General features: G+C 58.5%; 1 protein-coding gene across 1 annotated transcript in view; it reads right to left on the reverse strand.

Moving 5' to 3' along the window:
* Positions 1-984: 984 nt before the first annotated feature.
* TSHZ3 (teashirt zinc finger homeobox 3) overlaps positions 985-25,437 on the reverse strand; it is a 57,397-nt gene continuing 32,944 nt past the window's right edge. The window contains exon 2 of the mRNA XM_079799348.1: positions 985-5,561. Within this exon, the coding sequence (XP_079655474.1) occupies positions 2,356-5,561 (3,206 nt within the window). The 3' untranslated portion in view covers positions 985-2,355. The remainder of the gene's footprint in view (positions 5,562-25,437) is intronic.

Raw genomic sequence — 25,437 nt, forward strand, 5'->3', positions numbered from 1 at the left:
CTGTTTCAGGTGAGGCGTTCCTGCGTCATGTGGCGGGCTGCGTCGCTCATTGGTATAATCCCTGGGTGGGAGCAACGGTTCCTCGAACTGCAAGGGTGGTTTGCACACGTAATGAAGGTATTTCACAACTTGACGGGACATGCCGCGTCTTGTTGGCACGATTTGCCAGGACTCATAGGAGCTGGTGACGATCATATAAACGCTCTCCCCCCCAACCCCCATGTGGGTGCCGCCCCCACCCCGGGCCATCCTGTGCCTCGTCACCCGTGGGAGCTTCTGTGCTGGGGAGGGAGCCCTGGGCCCAACCCCACCTGCCCCTCCATTGTCCGCTGCTCCGTGGGAATCACGTCAACAGGCAGGAGCTGGCGTGCGTGGAGGCTTCCAGACCTCACTTCCCATCTGCCCGGCAGGGCGCAGGGCTCAGGGCTCAGGGCCCCGACTCCTCACACCCAGCGGGGAGACCGGACCCCACCCCACGCCAGCCCCCAGGTGGGGCCCTGCGCTCTACCACCCCATCTGCAGCATCCCTTGCCCAGAGAGAAGCCAACCACATGCAAATGTCTGCCTTCCTCTCAAATGTGCAGGCCACACCGCCTTGGAGAGCGTGTTCCTGCTCTCCCAGCGCCCGAGTGCATGGAAACTCCCCTGATTTACGGCAGCTCCGCCTGCCAGCACCTGGCAGACCCCGAAGCCACCTCAGCCATAAACAGACCGCGCGCAATTCCATTTTAATGCGCTCGTTAGTCGGAGCACATTTCAGACATAATTGTGAACGCGACACAAAATTATAGCAAAAAGACGATTTTAATGCTGCTGTAGAAAAAGGGTTACGTGAAGAGTCACAGAATGGTGGTGCATCGTCAACAAGGAAACGGGCACACAGTGTGGGAAGTGGCTGTGCTGTGTACATGCCGAGGTTTTATACATGGGTTTTCACGGGGTGTCAGCTGTCAGTTACTGCTGCAAATTAACTGCCAAAACCGAGGAAGAACGGGATCGCTGGGAGAGCGGTAACCACGGGTTACCTTTCATGAGCCTAAAGATAAAGCTGCAGTGTGGGATCTGGGGAGAATAATTAGAAGAAGAAAACAGAAAGTTACCGTTTGAAACAAAAAGGCATCCGGCCACTGGCCTGGCGGCGGAGGGCTGATAAGTAGTGGGGAGGGCGGCCCCGGGGCCGCAGCAAAGTATTACAGTACAAACATTTTAAAGGCTTTATCAACGTTTAGGAAATACAGTACAAGTCTCTCTCTCTCTCTCTCTCTCTCTCTCTCTCTCTCTGTTTTCTTTTTTCCTTTTCAAATAGACTTAACCCTTTGAGCACTGAGTTTATTGTGAGCATTCTTTGATTTCTAATAAATACCTTTAAAAAACGATGTGCAAAATAGTTACGATGCTGCCTGCTGTGGACGTAGCACTGGCCTCGCTTATTCAGACTGCTCAGAACAAATGATGACGTGGTGCTAATAAATATGTATAATTTAAACAGGAACCTCTATCAATATAGTTGTACTGTATAGCAAAACAAACAATCATACTTTGCTTTCAGATAATGTTTCTGTATACTTTATAAATGCTATCTGTGGTATCTTCTGTATAATTTACAATGTTTGCATGTAAAAAACAAAACCCAGAGACCTTAAAAAAGGAAACAGAAATATACACTATACACAGGCACGGCTTATGCCCAGAGCATAGCGGGTACATAAAACACTGTTGCTATAAATGCAGGAAAAAAGGTCAATTAACCACAATCACATTCTTCATAAGAGAGTCTGAAATCTATACAATATATACATTTATGTTTCAATGTGAAAATAATATTCTTTTAAATTTCAAGGCGTGTTATACCCCTGCAGATCTGCATAAATGGAGGTTCATATTAATTTTAACGAAGCTGGTAAGGAGTTTACAAAACAGAGCTTCATACATTATTATCATTTTATTTTATTTTTTTTAACCAAACGAATGCAAAAGTGCTTCAAAGTACTCAGAGGACTGAAGATGAAAGGGTGAGGAACGGGCGCACGCACTCCGGTTGCATGGAGGGGTGCGGGCTTCGGTATAAATGCTTCATTAAATGGTCTGTTACGCATGCAGCTTGGAGCATCGGTGCTCACGACTAAATCCCATTTACACAGAGTTCCAAACACTTAGCACTGCGCGTCGGCCTTCCTGGTTACCAGTAACAACCGCTGATTACGCACCTCTATCAACACTGTACAGTCGTACAAAACCGCCCGCCGGAGCGCGCTGCCGGGGGGACAAGAACCTGTGTGCGGCGGGATGGAGCGGCCCCGGTGTGGGCGCCGCCTCCCCAGAGCAGACCACAGTCGTCTCGGCCGGAAGCCACTGCTACTGCTTCTCCAGCTCGGACACGTACAGCAGGTGGTCCTCCGGGGACTTCCCGTGGGTTTTGCTGAGGTGCAGCTTGACGGCGTGCTTGCTCGCGAAGGTCCGGTTGCACAGTTTGCACTGGTAGGAGGTGCCCAGGTCCTCCTCGGAGGAGGCGGCCAGCAGCTTCTCGGACGGTGACTTGGTTTGTGCTATCTGACTGTTGAGCTGCTCGGTGGACAGTTTGGACAAGTCCCGGAGCCGGAAGCCCAGGTGCGACTCCAGGTGGCTGATATAGGTGGAGGGAGTCCTGATTTGTGACGCGCAGTCATTACAAAAGAACACGGGGTGGCCCGTGTCCAGGTTTTTGAGGAACTTGGTCCCGCCTGTCCTTCGGAGCTGGTACTTCACGTTGGCCAGCCAGTGGCTGATGGTGGTCATGGAGAGCCCCGTGAACCTGGAGATGTGCATGCGCTCCTGGGGGCTCAGGTCCGACATGATGAACTTGCCCTCCGAGGTCTGCCGCAGGCTGGCAGCGAACTGGGCCTGCAGGATCAGCAGGTGCTGCGGGTTCCAGTTGGACTGGCGGCCCTTCCTCTTCTGCGCCGGCGTCGCCTCCTCGGCCTCCTCCAGGGTGGCCCCGTCGACATCGGACTTCTCGGAGACGCTGGAGGGGGTGGAGGCCTTGGACGTGTGGCTCTCCGTCAGGTTCTTCAGCATGTCGGAGATGTCCGACAGGGCGTTCTCGCGCAGCGGCGAGCTCGCCATGAAGGACACCACGGCGGCCGTCTTCGCCGTCGCCGCGGTGGACGAGGAGGTGGCTGGGGACGTGGACGTGGGGGACAGGAGCACCGAACCCAGCGAGCAGCCCTTGTCACTCTTCCCTTTCGTCAGGTCGATGGGCTGGTCATGGCTGGCGTGGTAGAAATAGCGGTCCAGGGGGTCCGCCTTCTTGGCCGGAAGGGGCGGGGGCGTGGCCACGGCCGCCTTCTCGGCCAGACTGTTGCTCATCTTGAAGAGCATGCTCATGGGGTCCAGGGCCGGCAGGGAGGGCTTGGCGGCCTTGCCCAGGTGGATGTTCATGACGGACTGCAGGGCGCTCAGGGGGTTCACGAACGGCTGCTCGGGCGGGTGGTCGGTGATGATGGCGGTGCTGCTCAGGCTGCCGGCCGCGGGCTTGCCCGGCTCCTGGCTGTTCTCCACAGGCTCCGCCGGGGGGCTCGCCTCCTTGCCGCCTTCTCGCGGGGGACTGGGGCTGTGCTCCTGGCTGCGGAAGCCACCGTCGCCAGAGGCCTCCATCTTGATGGGTTCGCTGGCGTCGCTGCCGCAGGGGGATGGGGTGGCCCGCTTGGGTGGAGAGAGCTTGCCCTCTGGCTCCTTCATCTTCTCCTCGACCTTGGCCACTTTCTCAGTGACCTTTTTCACCAGCTCCTCCATGGCGTGGAAGTTGGTCTTGGGCATGGGCGAGGTCTGGCTGCTGGGCGGGGAGACCAGGGTCTGGCTCTTGGCGGGGGACAGGATCTCGCTGTTGCCAAACATGGGCTTCAGGGGCGCGCTCTTCCCCGATGAGCCCAAGGACAGCTTCATCATGTTGGGGAGCTGGTAGGCGGCGTGGATGCTGGGGTAGCCGCCCCAGCTGGGGGTGCCGTTCTGGGCCTTGTTGATGGCGGACGTCACGGTGTTCTCAAGGGACTTGAGGATGTCCAGCCCCCCCTTGGGACTCTCCTCCAGGTCGTTCTCCGTCAAATAGTGGTACTTGGAGGAGATGTCATACTTCTCTTCCTCTTCGCAGGGCTTCTCCTTGTCCTTCGGTTTCTCGTCGGGGACGGCTTTCTCCTTGTCCACTTCCTTCTTGACCTCTACGGTCAGTTTGGGGGACACGCTGGCCGGTGTGTGGGAGGGGGACGTGAAGGTGGTGGCCGCCAGGGGCACGGACTGCACCTTCTCGTCCAGCAGGGTGGTGATGGTGGGTGTGACGGGCGTCTCCATGATGGGCTTCCCCTTCTTCATGGCTGAGTTCGTGACCTTGATGAAGTGGCCGGTGACCATCATGTGGGCGGTGAGCTCCTGCAGGGAGTCGTGGGAGCTGCCGCACTCCATGCACTTGAGGATCTGGGACTTGCGGGCCTCAAAGTGCCAGGCGTAGCTGGCCCCGTTTTGGTGGCCATAGCGGTTGTTGGGTGTGATGTAGGGGTTGGCGTTCTTCTGCAGCACGTCGTTCGTGTCGGCCAGCGCGGCCTTGGGGGTCCCGCCCGTGGAGTCTGGGGAGCTGGGCAGCTCCAGCTCCGTGGGCACCTTCTTCCGAGCGGCGGGGATGATTTTGGCCGCAACGGGCGTGACGGGCTCCTTCAGAGGCACTTTTTGGTAGTGTTTCGTTTTGATCATATGTACGCTCAGGTCCTGCAGGGACTCAAACGAGTGGCCGCAGTACATGCACTTGAGCACCTTCTGGGCGTCCTCCTTCCCCTCCATCTCCAGCAGCGAGCGCTTGCGCGGCTTGGACCAGCGCTTGGGGTTGTTGTTGTCCGCCTCGTGGTTGTCGTCGCGGTAGTGGCCCGTCTCATTCATGTGCACCGTCAGCTCCACCAGCGTGTCATAGGCGGCGCTGCAGTCCCTGCAGCGGAACTTGCTGGCCCCCGTGAAGATGGAGCCGTAGAGCTTGCTGCTCTGCCGGTACAGCTGCACGGTGCTGAAGAGGCTGGGCTCGGGCAGCGCGCGGCTCGGTGACACCTGCTGCAGCGTCTTGGCCATGGCGCTCTGGTGCCAGTCGAAGCTGCCGCTGCCACAGCTGCTGCTACTGCTGCTGCTGCTGCTGCTGCTGCTGCCCGGGTTCTTCTCCGAGGCCGGCTGGTGCAGGTTGAGGCTGAGGGTGGACCAGTAGGAGTTGGACAGGAAGTTGTTGTACACGGCCTTCATCTGCTCCAGGCTGTCTGACACGGAGGTCTCCTCCAGCGCCGCCGCCCCCTCCTTGGTCTCCTCCTCGTTCTTGATGGAGCCGCTTTCAAAGTCGGCCATGCGGTCGCTGGCCTCGCTGATGTGGGACTCGCTGTCCATGTCGTGGCTGGAGAACTCGGCGGCCGGCGAGTTCTGGTAGCTGGCGCAGGGCTTGCTGAGCTCCTTCTCGGGGCACGCGTACTTGGCCGAGGGCTCCCCATCTGCCGGGCTCCCTTCGGGGTCCAGCTCTTCCTCCACCAGGGCGGCAGCCTTGAGCTCGTCGGAAACATAGGCTGCGCGGTGACAGGTGGGAAGGTGGGCAGGTGCGACAGAAAGAGGAGAGACCGGGAGGAGAAGAGAAAGAGAAGAAAGCGTTAGTGGGTGTTGGTCTTACCTGGAATATTTTCTCAGCTCCTGGGAAAACGCCGCAAAGCCGGTGGGCACATTTATTTGTAAAATTAAATAGTTACAATGTGGTGTTTCTTTGGAGTACAAAAAAATATCTGCTCTTCAAACATAATTTGCCACCTTATTCTTCTCAAGGGGCAACAGCTTGAAATTAAAACTAAATTTGAAATTAATGAAGCACGTTCTGGAGGTGGCATTCATTCCTAAAGTAATAAATTACTTGTATCAACCTCAGAGACAGCAGTTCCTGTCTGTCAATTAATATGTCTTATGCTTCTCCTACCCCTAATGCATTTCTTAACAGACAGATTCACCATTTAAATTAAGCAAGCATTTTTTACTCATTACATTTTTGAGGCTCAATCTTTAATAAATATAAAGGACAAAAACATCAATGAAATTTTTACGAAGTAAATTACCAATTGAAGTAAATTAAAGATGAGATTTTGTGGCATTTTTCCCTCTTATCCTCTGGAAAAGCGGGTCTTCTGGAAGCTTAGCGTGTGTGTCCTACCAAGAGATGGGCACCGGTGTGCTCCTGACGGGAGGGAAGACGGACCGCGGCCCCGCCCAGGCCCTGCGCCCGTCCACACGGCCGTCCTGCCGCCTGCACACACACCGGTGCAGGTGAGGTCAGAGCACGCTCGGGCCATTGGTATGCAGCGCTCACTCCTGCTGTGTCAATATATACAAGACCTTCCTGTGGACCTTACAAATGTCAAAGTGTTTGCTCTTTAGACTACTTTGTCAATATTTACTCAGCACCAGCCTCCCGGGTATCCCGGGACCCTGCCTCTCCGGAAGCCAGAGGCTCGTGTGTAAACCCGCATGCAGGTCCCAAGCCAGTGTGGGGGGTGGGGAGGGAGAGGGGGCGCCGTGGCTTCAGAGGCACACGCCCAGGGGTGCGAGGCCCAGAGAACACAATGACCTTTTTCATTCTCTTGAACTCGGTGACTTGGGGTGCTCCTTAGTGGAGCCCGCTGGGCCCTGAACTCTGAGTGGGGCTGCTGAGGACAGGACACTGCCGACGTCACTCGTTCACTGGGTCCCCAGGACGCGGAGCCCTGTGGCGAGTCCCAATCTGAAGCCAGAGGAGAGGGGGCCACCACGGCCTGCCCCTCACCCGTGCGCAGTCGGCCAGCGGGAAAGTGCGTGGGAGGCCACAGTGCCAGCCGCATGGCCGACTGAAAACAGAAACAGACTCTTGGGAAGAAAGAGCAGCTTCACGCATGGGCTTCACGGCCACGCGACAGAGGTGCCCTCGGTGGGTTTCATGCCGAAACGGTGCGGGACTCAGACCAGAGAGGACCCGCAGACGCGCCCACGGGCTTCCAGCGGGCCCGCCCTCCTGCTCCTTCCCAGGCCCCGGTCTGACACCTCGTTTTCTGCGCTGAGAAGCGGTGACGTCCCCACGGGGGGCAGGGGGGCTGTGTCCTGGGTACCCGTGGTGGGACCAGCCCTAGGGGCAGGGACACTGCTCCTGGCACACAAGGGAGCGAGTCCTGTGCTCGAGCAGCAGCGTCCTTCTGAGGGACAGAGGGCGGGCCCTGCTCCGGCCCTCGGAGGTGCGACACGCTGGGGGGACCCTAAGTGTGAGGCCGTGCACAAGTTAAAGGCTGACAATGGGCAGGGTCCACGGGGGGCCTGGCCGCTGGGCTGGCCACGCTGATGCAGGGGACGCGTGTCCTGGAAAAGGGACAGAAAGGGAAACTGCAGGGGTTCGCCCTGTCCCCCCACTTCCTCAGCTCACAGCACAGCGTGGAGGCCTGGCTCACAAACCCCCATGGCCAGCATTCAGGGTAGGGCAGCCGGGAGGGGCTCCCCTCGGTCCTGGCAGACGGGACGCAGGGCAGACGGGTCAGAGCACCTGCCTCCGGGAGCCCGGCCATGCGCACGGGGATGGATCTCGGCACTCATCTCCCAGAGCCACCCAGGAACCAGCCCTGGGCGCGCTGCTCCCACTGCAGCCCCGGGAACTCAGTGTGGGAGAGGCAGGAATCCGACTCGGCCCTGAAGCCCAAAGAAGCAGGGTCACAGGACAGGGAAGAGCCCACTGTGCCGTGAAGGCCACCAGTGAAGGGGAACCTGGTGGCTCCCCAGTCCACCTCCCACCCTGGAGCGCGTGGCCCCCAGAGCAGGGACCCAGAAGCCTCCGTGCAGGCACCGCCTCCCCACTGCTGGCCTGGGGCCCTCGATGGTCCCACTGACAGATGAGCGATGCCTGCGTGAATGAACGGACCACAAACGCCCACCACAGACAACATCTCCAACCTCCTCAACAGCTGCCCCTGCACCGAGGTGATGGAGACTCCAACCGTCCCAGAGCAGAGCAGCGGGCTGGTCTGACCTAAGTCCTTCCTGGGTCGATTCTGAGTGGTGGGCGTGTCAGCAGGGCTACTGCATACGGGCCTCTGGGCTGGCAGGACACAGAACCCACCGGAGGGGTCTCCTTGCAGGGCAGCAGCCTGGGCCCTCCCCAGCCCCTCTGCACAAAGGCAGGGTCAGCACTGCTTTCTCCTGAGCAAACGGCAGTGGCCGGGGCAGTTCTGCAAAAAGGGGGGCCTCACGGCAGCCACCCCAGCAGCACAGGCATGCAGGGAACCACAGGAGCGAACAAGGTCGGTTTCATTCCCCCCGGGGTTCCAAGGCATGAGTTTCCCTCCCGGATGAGGCCTGGCAGAGTGGGCCACCCTTCCCGTCACCCCTGTCTCTCCTCTGTGAACAGTCAGGCCCTGACCAGCAAGACGGTAACCCGTCCCCGGGGTCCCTGGCGCTCAAGGCCAAGGGCACAGGCTAGATTCAACAGTCCTGGGTGGAGATACATGTTCATGAGAAAGAAAACCCTCAGAGTTACAGAGGCTTCCTCCATGACAGCCCGAGACCCCTGGGACATCAAGAGATAAGCAGCCAACAGGCGGTTCACCTGACGCTCACGCGTGCATGCTGAGCCTGTCACCGGAGCTGCACCTGACCCGCTCGGTGGCCCAGGGTGGACACGCCTCCCTCCTGCAGCCACGGGCACTGGAACTGTGACCCCTAAAGGAAACAGTGCCAAGCCCCCGCTGGGACCCCAGGAGGAATCAGTGGCGGTGGAAAGGGGATTTGACTGAACTCCAGGGGGAATCACGCAGAAGGCGCTGTCCTGGACACACAGCGGCCTCCACGTCAGGGGACGCTCCATCCCAGTGGGTTCCACGTGCCTGCCCTCCAGGCCCGAGTCCCTCCCATGGCTCCCAGGGCTCCCCTGTCCGAGACCTGGCAGGGGATGAGGGGCTTGCCCGGAGTGAAGAGCCCTCAGGAACCTTACCGGCACTAACTCACTCATCGCTGGTGGCAGGGAAGGGCACATTGACAGGAATATCCACGTAGCTGGGCCGGAGGGGGTGCCGCAGCGCACAGCGTGCCTCGGGGCGGAGGCAGCGGAGCTGAGGGCACCCCATAGGTCTGCACTCTCCAGCCACCGGGACTGGGGGGACACGGGAAAGGGGACACAGGGAACTGCTGGGTGAGAGGCCCCATGACACAGGCCTGGGCCTCGTCCCTCGGGCAGCCTTGAGCTGTGGGCGGTGGGAAGGAGGAGGTCAGGGAGGAGAAGTGGTGGGAAATGAGAGCAACAACCAACCGAGGCGGAGGAACGCCCCCTGACCCAGCACAGGCACCCAGGCCGCAGCAGGACTTCCGGGGGGAGGCAGCCGAGGACCAGGCCTGGCCCCACACACCGCCCACCCATAGCCCACCCACAGCCCACTCACTGCCCACCCACAGACCACCCACTGGGCTCACCCACCGGGCCCACAGCCCACCCACTGGGCCCACCCACCGGGCCCACAGCCCATCCACCGCCCACCCACCACCACTGACTGGACCCACTCACAGCCCACTCACGGGCCCATCCACCGGCCCACAGCCCACTCACCGGGCCCACCTGGCTGAGTTCCTGGGGGAGGGCGTGTTCCAGTGGGGGAGGCGCCTCAGACCCCTGACCACTCTGGCTGCCCTGGTCCCCGCAGCCCAGTCCCTGCCGGGCCACCTTCTCCAGGGGAGCGCTGCCCCGTGTCAGGTCAGCCCCGGTCTTGAGCCACCGCCTTCCTCTCTGTGGGAGAAAGCCGACCTCTCACCCTGCTCTAATCACACCTGGGAATCCAACCGCAGGGGTCCATTTCACACAAAGGGCTGCCCGCGGTGCCTCTGGGTGCGTTCACAGGGCTCCCTCTGTGCACGCGCGGCGGGAGCCCCTCTGACAGTCACCCAGGTGCTACGAGAGCCCACCCCAGGGGCCGCTGGGAGGCCTGGAGGGTGCGGGGCAGTGCCGCAGGCGGGTGCTCGGTCTGGGCCAGGGATGACACAAGCTCTCTCTGGCAGCTCCCAGCTGCCCGATGCTCAGGGCCCCGGAAGGTGACAGCCAGGATGGGGTACGTCCCGCTGGCTGCCGCGGGGCGGGGCTTCGAGGAGCAGCACTGAGGAGAAACGTCCTTCTGGTGCCAAGAGAGCAAGGAGATGACAGAGGGGGTGGTGGGTGGAGGAGCTTAGCCAAGGTGATGGCAACACCACGGTGAGTGGACCGAGTTGTGGGCCCGTTAGGACACTGGGAAGGGAGCAGAGAACGTCCCCGTCCGCAGAGCACGGGTCCTGCCTCCACCGCCTGGGGACTGGGGTCACAGAACCTCGCTCGAGCTGTCTGAGTGATGCGGGCGCAGCCTCTAGGGGCAAAGAGAGAGCGGCGTTCTTGCGTGTTCCGGGAGACGGGGGCCTCTCGGGCAGCCCTCGGCACTGCAGCTTCCCTGGGACCAGGAGGAGCCCAAAGGGACAGTGGGCCGCGGGCTGGGCGCACGAGGCGTGGTTCTGGGGTGTGGACTTCTCCCAAGGCTGCAGCACTGGGGCCGTCTCCCCCCCAGTGAGGTGGGAGTGTTAATTCTGAGCGCGTTGATGTGATGTGATGTGTGAGGTGCCGGCCCGGCCCGTTGGTGGCACCTGCTAATGAAGCTGGGAAGTTCTCACCAAGGTAAAGCGTGGCATCGCTGATGGGTGGGTGACCGGCGGGTTTAGGCTGTAACAGGCCTCTGCCGACCCTAGGAGGCAGTGACAGCGAGACCCAGGACCCCTTTCAGGCGTTGGAACCCCAGCCTGTTCCGAAGACGCGGACGCAGCATCTAGGCAGGGCCCCTTCCTGCAGATGCTGAGGAGAGCAAGGCCTGGGGCCCCAGGAGCCATGACTGGAGCCCCCACCCCCGGGTTAGGCAAGAGCCTCATCCCATCACTCCAGCAGCCCTCAGACCAGCCCCGCCCCCGCCCCAGGACCTCCCATAAGGCAGATGGCGCAGAGAGGAAGTCAGGGCGATAGAGCCCCTGGACAGCTCCAAATGCACACGTTTCCGGGAATCCGCTCGGCTGCAGTGGGGCACCAACCCCACCCCAGAGAAATAAGTACCACGGACACAGTCACACTGACAGCCACCGGCTTAGACAGAACTTCCCAATGGAGAGTGAATACCCACTCCATGCGGGGACATCTGAGCCACCTTTGTTCTTGGCTTCAAGCCCATATGAGCCACGGGGGCACCAAACCCCCAGTGCAAGTCCCTCGCCGCCAGACCGCCGGGCAGAACCGCCAGGCAGAACCGCCATCCAGCCCAGCCCGGTGGTGGTAGAGGCTGACAATCAGTCTGCCTGCTAACCCGGGACCGTCTATCGGGCAAAGCTAAGTCCCAGCAAGAGAGGTGAAGAGGGTAAAGCCCCTGTGGGGATGGCAGGTGCCCACGTTGCCTGCCCACCTGGAGCAGAGTCTAAGTCTGCACCCTTTCCTATGCCCTTTGCATCTGTTAGTTCACAAAACCCAGGAGGCAGACCCAATCAATCACGGGTCTCAGGACGGAGAGAACAACTTCCTCCCGGCGGCAGATTCTCTCACCGTGTGGACTCCAGACAACAGCAAAAGCAGCTGGTAACTTCCTGAAGCGGCGGTGTGCTTGGAGTCCCACACCACCTGTGCGCAGAGGTCAGCGTTCTAGTGCCTGGACAAGGTGTGCCTGAGACACCGTCGGCTCTGGGCCTGGGAGCTCCTGAGGGAGGAGAGGGACCCTCACCAGGGAGCCTGGAGTCCCCAGTAAGGCAGGTGTGGGACCCAGCGGACCCCTATCTGTCCACAGTGACCTCACAACCTGGGGGACCACAGCTGAGAACAGGGCGATGGGTTGGGGGAAGTGGGGCAGCCTTGACGACGGGCCTGTTCCGCGTGGGCTGTGTCTGTGCCAGCCCAGTGCTCACGAGGCCTTTCCGCTGCTCCCCCAGCGCCCAGCGCTGTGTTCAGGGAGCAGTGATAGATGGTTTTCATGAAAGAGGAGTCAATTCACATGGACGAGGGGCAACTGCGTCACCAAACCCATCTACCCTTCCATCCACCCACCATCCAACATCCACCCACCCACCAAACGACCCCCACCCCCCAGCAAACAACCATCCCTTCCTTCATCTATCCACCCATCCACATATCCACCCATCTATCCGCCATCCACCCACCATCCAACATCCACCCCCCACCAAACCACCCCCACCCCCCAGCAAACAACCCATCCCTTCCTCCATCCATCTACCCATCCACCCACCCATCCATCCACCAAACCATCCCCACCCCCCAGCAAACAACCCATCCCTTCCTTCATCCATCCACCCATCCACCCATCCACCCATCCACCCATCTATCCACCATCTACCCACCATCCAACATCTACCCACCCACCAAACCACCCCCCCAGCAAACAACCCATCCCTTCATCCATCCACCCATTCACCCATCCACCCATCCATCCATCCATCCATCCACCCACCCACCCATCCAACCATCCATCCAACCATCCACCCATCCATCCATCCACCTACCCATAGATCCACCCACCCAATGACCCACCCCTTCATCTACATGCATATGATACTAAATACATTCTCTCCATGCTTTCAGGTGAGGAAGAGGTTACCAAAGTGAACAGCAGAGTCACAGTCAAAGGGCCTTGTTTAAGGAGCTCAGAGAGCATTGGAGGGTCACGCCCACACCATCCTCAGCTTGACGTTCCAGGGCAGCATCACCCAGCTCCATCTCACCTTCCCCGCCCGTCTCACTGCCCACGCCACCACACGTGCCTCTTTCCCGGGAAGGGTTCTTTGGTCTCATCGTGGCTTCTGCCGTTCCTTCCACATGGCGCCTGATGCTCCGTTTTCCCACATCGCTGCCCTGCCTGCCAGCACCCTCCTCCTCCCGCCTCCTCTCACGTCCTTTCTCACCTGTCTCTCTTTAATTTCAGCGACGAGACATGGATGGAAAGGCCTCTTTCGGTTCTAAATGCTAGAGAAACATTGGCATTATTGTCTGCATGTCTCTCCTGGCGTTTATCTCCCATGGTGTTTGCAATGGCTAACCGCATGCATGAACGGTCTCTCCATACACATCACAGGGGCTGGGACTGCACTCCTTGCCCCGCCCCCTCACGCGACCCGCATAAACAGCCATAGTAACTCCTGGCCCAGGTCCCACAGTGGGTAGGCGCTGCTTAGGGTGAGTGCCACCAGACAAGTGTCACCTCAGGCAGAAGTCCCCCAGCTTCCTCCACTCTCTCCAGTTCAGGGCAGAGCAGCCTGCATGTCCTCCCACCTCACATCCATCACCTCCTCCCACGCCACAGAGCAGAGGCAGGAGGCAGAGGGTCAGGGCGTGCACTCGGTGACTGCGGCTACATGTGGTGAGAGCTGCCTGGGTGGGCGAGGACACTGCCCCCAGGGCCTGCACACGCTGGGTGCCTGAAAAGCTCTTTGAACGGAATCAAACGTTCCCCAGTACAGAAGGCAGACGTCATGCTTGCTTTTTTTGGTTTGTTTTGATTCCCTGACCGAGAAGACAAGCAGCATCTCCGTGAGGAATCACTAAAAACCCAGATCGGGTGTCAACACACAGGAGCATCCTGCCCCCTGAAGCTGGGCCTCACAGGTCGGCACCCCCATAGGGAGGGAGCTCTGGAACACCCCAGGGGAGGGCACGCCAACATCATGCCCATTTAATGGACCGAGAGACTGAGGCTCAGGGCGTGGGGTGGGCGGGGGGAGTGGGAAGTACACGTGCAGAAGCAGCTTCCTACTCCCCAGGTCAAGAGGCGACGTGTCTTTTCATCTGAAAACAGACACGGAGGGCTGCTTTCCAGTCAGGGAACCTGGGAGCTCCCGAGTCAGGTGCCGGCTCTGCGGGGGTGGGCACAGGCAGAGTCCCCACCTCGGGAAATCATGGCATTTCAAGAGGGGCCCAACGCTGCCCCGCGCTGCCCGCGCCTCCTGCACAAAGCCCCTGGAGGCCCCGCCTGGCCCTTTCCCCCGCTGCCCCGCTGCCTCCGAGGGGACAGTCTGGGCCACCACGGGGAGGACAGCATGTCACAGGAGCAGAGACACTTGCCAAATGCCTTTCCCTTACAAGCACCCCCATCATGACCTGCGTTAATGAAGTTAATTGAATTTAAGATCAATAATGGTTAATTATTGCAATTTGACATTCAGAGACGAATGGCTCCAAGACAGAGCAGTGTGTGTGTGTGTGTGTGTGTGTGTGTGTGTGCGCGCGCGCGCGCACACGTGTGTGCAAGGTGCGGACTCTCCCTGCGAACGTGAGCACCTCCCCTGAGCAGGATCCCACGGCCCCATCGATCCCGGGATCTGATCGACCTTCCTCTGAGGACCGCGGCTCCGCCAGACCCAGGAATGTTCTGCACACAGCTCTAACCCTGTCCCTCCACCCCACGCCCATGCACACGGCTCTAACCCTGTCTCCCCACCCCCATGCACACGGCTCTAACCCTGTCTCCCCACCCCTATGCACATGGCTCTAACCCTGTCCCCCCGCCCATGCACACCGCTCTAACCCTGTCCCCCCGCCCATGCACACGGCTCTAACCCTGTCCCCCCGCCCATGCACATGGCTCTAACCCTGTCCCCCCGCCCATGCACACGGCTCTAACCCTGTCCCCCCGCCCATGCACACGGCTCTAACCCTGTCCCCCCGCCCATGCACACGGCTCTAACCCTGTCCCTCCCCCCACACTGCCGCCCATGCCTGCCGAGCACCAGAAATCCCCAGAGAGGGATTGGAGGGGCTGCAGGGACAGGCAGCTCCCACCGAGGCAGAGCCTGTGGTCCCGACCCAGGTAACCTCACTGCACAGAGACAGTGCTCACAGACCAGGGCAGTTAGATATGGTCATAATCGAACACCAGTTTTCTTTCTTTTTTACATCAAAGACGGCCTCAATTTAACATAAAAAAAAAAAGCCTAGCTGGAAAAGTAGGTTACAACTAGCTTCCTGTGGGATGGCCTCTGGGGGTGGGGCTCCGGGCGGCAGGGGGGCGGGTCCAGGCCTCTCTCCTGCTGACAGGACTACGGGGCCTGCCCAGGGGCCCATCCCTGGCTCCTAGGGGAAGTTTACTTTCCCGGAGGGTTTCTCTGGAGAAAGTCACATCCAGGAACTTCTGGACCGACACCCCTCCCCACACACGGAGTCCGTGGGGCACGCACTGGGGCGACTTCTCAGGACCGAGGGGCGTGGGAGGAGGGTGCTGACTGGAGCACTGGCAGCGGGTGCACGGGAGCGCCTGATGTGAGATTATGCAAAACCGCCGTGGCGCGCATCATCTCGCGTCAATCACTTGAAAGATCTCTGAGAGCATGTTTACGTTAAACACGGTTCGGGAGGAGCTCCTTGAGGCTGTATCAGAGCAGTTTCCCTGCCATTAGCGAGTCTCTCAGGCGCTTTCCTCCTGGGCTGTGATGGGACGGTGGTAGCGGGCGCGGTGGGCCTGTGAGGGAGGCAAGAGTCCGGGGGCCACTCCTGCTGGAAAGACGCAGGCAACTGCGACATCAGGCCTGAGGGACGTGAGGGACCCAGTCCCGTGTTTCGGAGGGAGGACGGCAGGGCCCTCCCGAGTCCCAGAAGGCGGTGCCCCACGCAAAGCAGCCCTGCCTGTCCCCCACCTGGTGGCCGGCCCACGTGCCAGCGGCACCTTATGTAACCAGGCACACGCAGGCGCACAGGCACAACTGTTGGGATTAAAATGAGACGGCCACAGCCAGCACATCACTGGGCCAGCGCCTCGTCCCGGTCTCGCCATACTGCGCACGATGCGGGCGGCGTGGAAGTAACCAGATGAGGGGCCTGGCACCGGGGTCCAGCTGAGCCGGACGTGCCCAGAGAGAGGCTCCAGCGTCGTCACAGAGCCGGCACCACAGGGACGATGGCAAGGCCCACCGAGGGCCCCGTGGCGGCGACGCAGGGTCGGGACGGAAGGAGTCACCTGGACACTCAGGAGCCCTGGCCAGGCCGCCCGACAGCGCAGTGACACGACCGGCAGTGACGTGGTGTGACGGCAGCGGGGAGGCCTGGGCCTCTTCTTATTCTTGTTTTCGGGCGTTGTGGAGGTTTTCTTGCTCCCTCGCCCGTCTCCTCACACCACCCACTTCTCACGTGAGGACACTGGGTCCCACTGAGTGCCCAGCTGGTCAAACAGAGCCAGGATGTGAACTCGGGTCTCCTGGCTCCTGAACCGCCTCCCTGCCCCCCCAACACCAGGGACATCAGTCGCCGCAGCTGCCCGGGCTGCAAGCATGTGGTGACGCTGCTTACACTTCCAAAGGCGGGGGAGTCCGTGAACCCACGTGTATGAGCCCCCAAATCACCTTCATCTCAGAGAGCAAGTCTGCACTCGGAGATGGAGCCCAGGGCTGACTCCCAGGTTCTCAGGGTGACCTCGTGCCTGGGCTGCAGCCCAGGGTCCCCCGGACCCCAAACCAGGGCTGAGCCGTGACTCCCCACCACAGCCAGCTACGGGGTCGGGACACGGGCCCCACGGAGAGGGAGTGAACTCACAGCCTTCGAGGCGGGCCAGCGTTTGCCGTTATTTCAGAAATGTTGTTATATTTAAACCAAAATGGATTCTTTTTAAGAGATTCTAGAATCTGATGTTTATTAAGTCCAGCTGTCTCCTCCCCATTCCCAACCACATCCATTTCCCTAATGGATCTTTATGAGTGTGTATTTGCTTTTCCCCAAAACGCTACGCACGCTGTCACTTTTCTCATCAAGCCGTAGGATGGACACTAACACAGAGGCGCCACGTCCACCTGAAACTGTCCCTCTGGACCCCAAGTGAGGCCTGAAGTGAGGCCACAGGACAAGACAGAAACTCTGGGAGCTAAGGTTCTAGCCCAACAGGCCCCACGGGGCGGGTTCTGAGTGCCCACGGCTCCTGGAGGGGTCAGGCCATCTGCATTCGCACAAAGGGACACCCCCATGAGGCCGCATGCCCGACACAGTGACCCTCAACATAAACCTGAACAAACAATTCCAAACAAACGTACCCCCAGTGAGCGTGCTCGGTAAGAGAACGCGTCGGCGGCAGGTCTGCTGCCTGACGTCTGATCCCCGCAAACATGCGGCCGTGCCGGGCGCCCACAGCCGATGGGAAAAGTCGGGAGTGTGTGAGCCGCGTAAACTGATCCATCGCCACAATGCCCGTCAGTGCCCGGGCTGCACCTCTCTCTCCAGGAGGCACGGGCCTGGCTGGACGGGGCACTCCGTCGACACAGCCAAGGTCACCAGCCTGCAGGAGGGCTCTGTCCACAGGCCACCTCCTGGTCCAGCCGTCACCATGGGGCTGCTCAGTGGACAGGACTGGCTCAGGCGTGAGGCTCAGGTGCTGGGCGCTGCTCACCCCGCCTGCCGGCTCTCCTCCTTCCCACCAGGCCCCGCAGTGCAAAGACCCACTAGGGCAGATGGGTAAAACCCCACAGCCCCGACAGGTGTGGGCGCTGGCCCAGGGGTAACCCGGAGCGCTGGGACAACTGATGTGGCTGTGGCCCATGTCAGCAAAGCAAACAGGCCTCAGAAAGACGCCGGTGAAGGCAGGGCAGCCACCCTAATAATGACAGCTAACACTCGGCGAGTCCCTGGGGCCCGGCGCCCCGGCCTGCCACGTGCCCACGGGGATTCCCACAAGTCCCACGACGTGCACACGTGCTGTGGGAATCGCACGGACAGGACTCGGAGGAACATGCTGACGGTGACAGGACCAGGGTCCTGTGACGGTGCAGAACCGGGACTGGGACGCAGCTCCCGGACTGTCCACCTTCCTGGTGGAGCCGGGCCCCACGGGCATCCTCAGGTATTTACAGAAAGAACTGGCAAACTGGGACCCTAGCCCCCCAAAAAGGTAATCTCCAGTTTTTAAAATATCAAAACCTTCAAGTGTATAATTAAATTAATCATCATAAATTACTTTTTAGCGCCGAGAGTTGGATTTATAATATCGCTCTCAAACCTCTCTGTGAGATTTAAATATTTTATAGCATATGTGAGTCAGGAAATGTGTCTGAAGGGCTTACACATCGCTACAGAGCAGCAGACTTTGACAAAAACTGTAGCACAACTGTTTCTGAGGTAGTTTGTAAGAATTATTTATTTCCATACCAGTTAATTATGATGGGAGTCTTTGTTGAATGCACAAGCATTAAAAAAGTGCTGATATTTTATGCATCTTTAACTGGAGTGCGGCTCCCCGCAGCGCACTGGTGGCTCCGTGACATTTAGCATTCACTCACAGCAACTGTAATAAGGGGTTTGATTGCTTCCTTTGCAGACGCGGTAATTTAATAACTGTGATCAGTTGCATAAATTTACTATACAACCATCTTAAGTTAGCCACATTAAAATTAAGCAAAATTGTAATCTGTTGACAGATTATTGCTACTGAACAATTCTACTAAAAGCATTTCAGATCAGCTTGTAAAAAATACCGCCGTTTCTTCCTTCCCCACCCCACCTCCAGGCACCCCACCCACACGCCACCCCCGGGCCAGGAGACAACCTCATGGCGTTCTTCACTTCCTGCCACATCACCTGACCTGTGGCCTTCGCTACCCGAAACGTGTTGTGTGGTGGATCCTGCTACCTTTTGGAAGGGGGTGGGGAAGGCAGTGGGCCACTTCCTTCTTCCTTTCTTCCCAGGTTTCTCTGCGGCACTCTGCACCCATGGCATTGGAAGGGCACCTCCCACATGGAGCTCTTGGGAATACAAGGATCGGGTCCCCAACAAAGACAGAGCCCTGACCAGACCTTAGCGGGAGGGGAGGGGATGCCCGGCCTCCGGAGCCAGGTCTCGCGGCCGGCACCCCGAAGGAGGGAGGAGCGCAGAGGCCTCCTCCTTGCTCAGAGGCTGAAGGAGCCCTCCATGCGCCAGGGAGCAGGCAGCAGAGGCCCGGGCCATGGCAGGCTCGCCTGCGGCATTGGGATGAAGAGGAGGGCCCCCCCGCTCCCCTCGGAAGCCAGGTGGGCCGATCCTGCTGGGGCCCGTGAGCTGACTCCAGAGCAGCGTGTAGCCGAGCAGCAAGCAGGAAGACGGTTTCTGATGCTTCCCAGCAAATATCTTTAACCATCTGTTTACACTTCCAAATACGCTTCCACATTTCCAATTTTATCAGTGTATAAAAAGAATATCTGTGTGTTTTTTTATCGTAAATATCTTGTGATGCTTCTTTACATAATTCAAGAGAAATTTAAAAAAAAAAATTCACTCGAAAGCCAGCAGGAGCACAGACCGGTTTAAACTTCCCCTTACATAGAGGTTTGGGGGGCAGCCACTCAAGGGGGTCGAGGCTTTTTCGTAGGGCAGGGTCAAATGTCAAAGGTGACTGCCTGCCTGGCAGGAAAGAGGTGTGTCCTCCCTGAGCAAACAGCCGGAACACGGAGCACTGGTTCGGGGGCCCTGCATATGCAGCCTGTCACTTCAGATCAAGCCGGGGTGTCCCCCCGACAGGTGATGTGAGGGGCTGGGCTGCCAGCCTCCCGCGGAGCCGAGCCCACTGCTGCGCATGACAAATTGGAAGGGACTTCTCGACCAAATTTCCTGCCAAGAGACCTAACAGTCAAATGTCTGTCTTCTTCTCATCACCAGGGACTGACGCCACAGCCCTGACACGGTGTCTCCGTTACTTAAAGACGGAGTTAATGGAAAAGGATCCAGAAACGTGAGGCTGTGAAACTTCCATAGGCCAAGCCAAAGAAACTTCCAGCATTGGCTCCTTTGTCCTCGGAAGGCACGCGTGTGTGCACGTGCATGGGTGTGTGTGCATGTGTGCGTGTGACAGACCATCACTTCCTCAGGCAGCAGGGAACGTGGTGTCTGCCACTGCCACCATTACCTGCATTTCCATGTAACCAATTGAGCTACCCTGGGCCAGGTTTGTTTGCTTCTAATTATAACTAATTATGTTTCTAAATATATTCTTTAGGGTTACCACGTGTATAAAAACGGAGGTAGGAAAGAAAGAAAATGCATCGGGATTATTAAAAGAAAGAGGAACATACTAATTAGCTAACTAGTATACTCATTTCAATGTTTAATAATATTTGTAACATCCCAGCATGCACTGCAGAATACAAATCACCCACAGCACCACCTGGGCGCCCCGGGACGGGGGTTGCTTCTCTCCGGAGCCTTGCAGCCCTGGCTTCCACATGTTCTTTGAGTGTTTCTTTGCATCCCACCCCATTTCACCCCCACAAATTTAAAAAAATAGAAAATTTTGTTTCCCACCAAAGCCTTTTCACCACCACGTCTACGAAGCACAACCCAATTCCATAACTTTTCCCCATCACGTGGAAGCTGCCTCCGCCCATCTCTGTCCCGCAAGGCTGGGTGGACATGGGAGCAGGCGCCACCCTTCCCTCTGTCTCCTCCCTCTGCTCGGGCCTCCCTCCCCTGTGCTCAGAAGGTTCCAGGCTTGTGTGGCCTGTGATAGCCCAGCTGTGATGGCGGAGAAGGTGGGAGCGATGCAGCGATGCACAGGGCAGAAAAGCGCAGGCATGGGGACCTGACCCCACCTGTAAGGGGAGCGCCTCTCCCTCCACCTGAGCAGGACGCAGGGCCGGGTGGCACCCCATTGGGGCCCAACAATGAAAACCAGGTAACGGCCAGAACCCAGGGGGCCTGGCCGTCCCCGGGGCTTGCCTCCTTCCAAGTCCACTTCCGACCGTGGGTCAGCCCAAGACAAACAAAGCCCTAACAGAAATGTTACCGAGGAAATAATAGCCATTTCCAATGATAATACACAATTTTAGCCCCGACGCTTGGCTGATTTAGGTGTTCGGCCGACGCGTCAAGCAGCCTGCCTTCCACGGGCGGGCCTCTAATGGGTAACTGGCAGGCCTGGCAGCCTTATTTCTGCTTTAGATTTGGTTTGTCACTGGGTCTCCATTACCTGCCATTCATCTGTGATCTCTTTGGACAGGCCTGATCAAAAGATGTCATTTGACCTACTCCACTTGGCAGGAACTTGTATGACTCTCATAAAGGGGCCACCCCAGCTATAAATAAAATGACATTATTATTTTTCTGTCCCATCATGTAGGAGAGACAATTATGATAATGCAGTGTCTGTCATCAGGAGCCAGCAAATTGCTAGCTCTCACGCAACTGTTTAGCTTTCTTATTTGTTTTTTGTCTGTTTTCCTCCATTTCAAGTTGAAGATAAAGCGGAACTGAAATCCCTAATGCTCCGGCTCCCACTCCGAGTCTCGGGCCTCCTCCCGTGGCGCTGACACGCAGGTGTGGCCACAGCTTGTGCCTGTCAGTGTTGGGAGGTTGGCACACCAGGCACCTGGGATCAGGCCTGTCCTGCACTTATCATTTCGAAAATAAGCTAAAGTCTGAAGTTAGAACCGGGAGAGATTACTGCAGAGAGATCATCCTCGTGGCCAGGGTTTATGACCTTAACCAAGTCATAATAAAGGAAATGTATTGGCAAGTTCACCGGACAAGCAAAATGGAGACGGAGCCCACAGCCCGGCGGCCATCCTGGTCCATCTGTCGGTCCCTTCTCCAGCGGGGACCAGCCATGTGGGCCCATTCCCAGGAGACTGGCCCGCATCCCTCTGGAGATGGAGGTTGGGGTGCTCAAGAGTGGCTTCCCCCTGGGGGGGTGAGAGCTCCATGTGAAGACATAACTGACTCAGTGGTCATTCTCCAGTGGCCAGAGCCTGTGTGGACCGGAGGCAGCTATCCCCCCCAACCCCCCCATGTGCCAGGAACCTGCCCACTCAGCGGTCTCCACCCAATCAGTGCTCTTGCTTGGGAAGACTGACACACCGTCCAAGACGCCTGCTAGATTCTGGCTGTGGCCGCTCAGACTCACATCTTCCTAGAGCGAGGGAGGAAGCAGGAATCTCTCAAACAGGCACCAAGTCCAACACCTCGTTCCATGAAGGAGAAAATGAGGCCCAAACAAGGTGGAGGACGGCCCAGAGGTACCGAGGGAATGGAGGATGGTGCTGGCACGGAATCCAGAGCCCTGCTTCCCGGTCGGGCCCCCACAGCGCCGCGCCGCCTGACGTCTTCTCTGAGGCCAGCCCAGAGCTCACCCTCCGGTGGGTCTGACCATGGCCATGCTGAGCCAGTTAGGGTGACAGGCTCGTCCAGGTTGTCAAATGCGAGTCCTGCATGGCGGAGTCCTCCAGGCCCAGGCAGGGGAACAGCCCGTCAGTCCCTGGGACACATTTGCGACCGGAACAAGCACGTCCCTCGAAGTGGTGCCCGCCGCGCCCCAAGGAGGGCTGAGGTGGAGGTGGGCTCCCAGGACCCGCCCCGCTCTGTCTGCATAGTCTCAGGGCGCCAGCACTGCCTTTTTGGTCATAAAGCAGGGGGCTCGACCTCTCGCCGGCTCCATTTCCCATCTGTAAAATGTGGGTAACGGAACTCACCTCCAAGGGTTTTTATGGGAATTCGATGGGATCATTCATATAAAGTATTTAACATGGGGTCTGACACATAGTGGACGCGTAATTCATATTTCTCCTCAAACCTACCACCTATTTCCCTCCAAAAAAGCCACCGTACTTCAATAATTTGTCCTCAAAACACAACTCAATTAATCCCAGCGGGTAACTGGAAATAGAGAAATCAGTCCTATTCCCGCTCTGAAACATCTATTTCTACTGTTTCTTTGATATATAACTGACAAATCACCTCTAAAATGTTTCTAATGCCCATGGATATTTCTTTCCTCATGATTCTTCCCACCCACCAATCCCAAAACAACTCATCTACCTTTGATCGCTATAAATTAGTTTTCAACTTCAAGAATTTTGTAAGCGGATCATCCAGTGTGTATCTTTTATGACTGACTTCTTCACTCAGCAAAACTACTTTGCGGACAGCCTCTCTGGGTGTCCCTGCACCTGCTGGCCGGGGCCTGCGCAGGGGCCGCCTGCATCCCCCCAGGGGTCCCAGGAGCGGTGAAACGGGAGCTCCAGGAGCCGGTGCCCTCGGGGGTCTGCCATCCCAGGAGAGCGCACACCATGGCGCTCCCTCCTGGAGCTGAGCAACGTCGGCCCGTCCCCAGGACCCGGTTCCGTCATCACAAGGTCACATCACAGCTGCTGAGCCTCTACCAAGTGCCCCGCTCCTACCTCCCCATCCCACTCCCACAGAACGAGCCTCTCTCCTCCGAGCTGCTTCTCAGATCCAGTGACGGAACTCTGAGGACCAGAGCGAGTGAGCAGGGCCGAGTGTGGGGCAGACCGGAGGAGGAAAACGCCCTCCTTCCTTTATCTCGCTCCCTAGACGGAGCTTCGGGGCCTGGGGCCATTCTGTGTGCATTCCTTGTTTTCTTGATGTGGCTCCAGTCCCAGGTACTGGCATGCAGGGGGCCTGCAAGTATCTGCTGGGGTGCTGGAAGGGCCCGGGCCTGTCCAGGGAGAAGGCGGGCAAGCGCGGGCTCTTGGCGGGGCACGGTGCCAACAGGCCAGAGTCCAGGATCACGGCTCATCTTCCACTCTGTCCTGAGGCTGGGGACTTGGGTAAGTGACACAAGCTCTGAGCCTTCATCTGTAAAGCGAGAATAAAGCACCTCTTTCTGAGAACTGCTGCTGATGGGATTGTGCACATCCAGCACTTAGCACGGTGCCCGGCACCTGGCAAACATTCAGCACAGACAGCGGTTTCTGGCTATAGAAACTATGCTCCTCCATCAGCCCCAAGACCCTGCAGGGACAAGAAAGGGCAGGGTCTGGGGAGCTGGGGGGGGGGGGGGGGGGGGCGGGACGAGCCTCCACCAGGCCCTGCCCTGCAGCCAGAAAAGTCATTAAATGTCCAGGAAGCTCTCGCCTGTGCAGTCAGCTCAGTCTCTTCAGCCCAAACGAAGCCCCTTGGTAGGCGGGAGCTACACATCCCTTCTCCATCCAAACGTCTCTCCTCCGCTCAGGCCCAAAGTCCCGCCAGCAGCAATGCAGGCAGACCCGGGCTGAGCAGTGCGGGTCAGTCCTCCTCTCACAGGCAGGTGGCCTGGAATGGCTGGCCTGGGAGCATGGGAGAGATGCGGGGGAGGGCGAGCGTGTTGTGCATTAATCCACCCGATAACCCAGCAGTGGGTATATTTATCAGGTCACCCCTCCCCTTCACCTCTCAACTCCTAGGGCAGATCAGGAGCACTAATGTCTGGGGAGGTGAGAGACGGTAAAAACAGCCAGAAACAGAGGGAGGCTGCAGAGGTGACCCAGCGCCCGGGTTTCTGACCTGCCTCTCCCCCGCCACCTTCTCCAGGGGGAGAGGCGAGAGAGAGGGTAGAAGCCTGCAGCTTTTGACCATGTAAGTGTGTTCCTGCCATCCAGGCGGACCCTGAGAAGAGGGCCTGGTCTGCAGACCCCAGGGCAGGGACCCACCCCTGCACTCCACACCCATGCCGAGCGCGGGCGACGGGGCCTGTGAGGCCACAGGGAGCAGAGAGGCACGGTCCTCACAGGTGCAGTGGGGAGTGCTGCGCACGGGCATCCCGTCGCCATGTCTCATGGCCCCCAAGCCTCATTTTCCTCATCTGCAGAAGCGGGTGGTGACACCAACGCTCCCGGGCTGTGACAGAGGCGGGACAAGAGCAGCCGTCACCCTGCTCTGAGCTGGGCACACCACTGCTCGGGGGCCTCTCGCCTCCCAGGCTGCGCACTATGATCCGGCCAAGGCCAGGTCAGGGGACAGGCGCAGGCACAGAAAGATGTACGGCCGTGCCAGCCGTGTGGCGATGTGGGAGCAACTAACCACAATTCAGTACATGTGGTGTCAGCTCCTCAGGGACGCAGTCGCCACACATGGTAGTGGCCACTGCATGGGACAGCCCAGAGCAGGGCCTGCTCATCAGGGTCCACGGTCCACGGTGCTGGGAGGGGTCCACGCCATAGCCCCCTCAGGCCTTTGGGTTTCCGCTGTCCTCACCTGGCATCGGTGGGCAGGAGGCTTTCCTACAGGGACAGTCGGGAACCCTGGGCGCTGAGGACCCCTTTGAGGAGCTAACGGAAGTCAACGTTCACTGGCATCCAGACCGTCTCAGTGCGGGACGCACCCACCGAGGCACGAGGAAACACAAGGCGGTTCACCTTGGCGCTCACGGCAATAAGTCACTCCCTTGTCAGGCCTGTCATTTCCCTCCTGACAACTTCAAGGAGAAAGTACCCGGCCGGTGCGAGGGGTCGTGCGCACCTCCCTGACCCTGGCCAATCTCCTTTTTCAGAAAAGGGAGATAAGACATCAGACACAGGCCCGGACGGGCAAGGGAATCCAGCCAGGATTTAATGACATTGTTTGATTTCACTGCATTTATTTTTACGGTTATTTTCTCTTGATGGCTAGTGATTCTGGGTCTTCATTTATGGGAGTGACACACTTTCCTTTTAAAAATAAATTTATCTTATTTAAA

Source organism: Cnephaeus nilssonii, assembly GCF_951640355.1.
Source record: "Cnephaeus nilssonii genome assembly, chromosome: 20".
Taxonomy (NCBI): Eukaryota; Metazoa; Chordata; class Mammalia; order Chiroptera; family Vespertilionidae; genus Cnephaeus; species Cnephaeus nilssonii.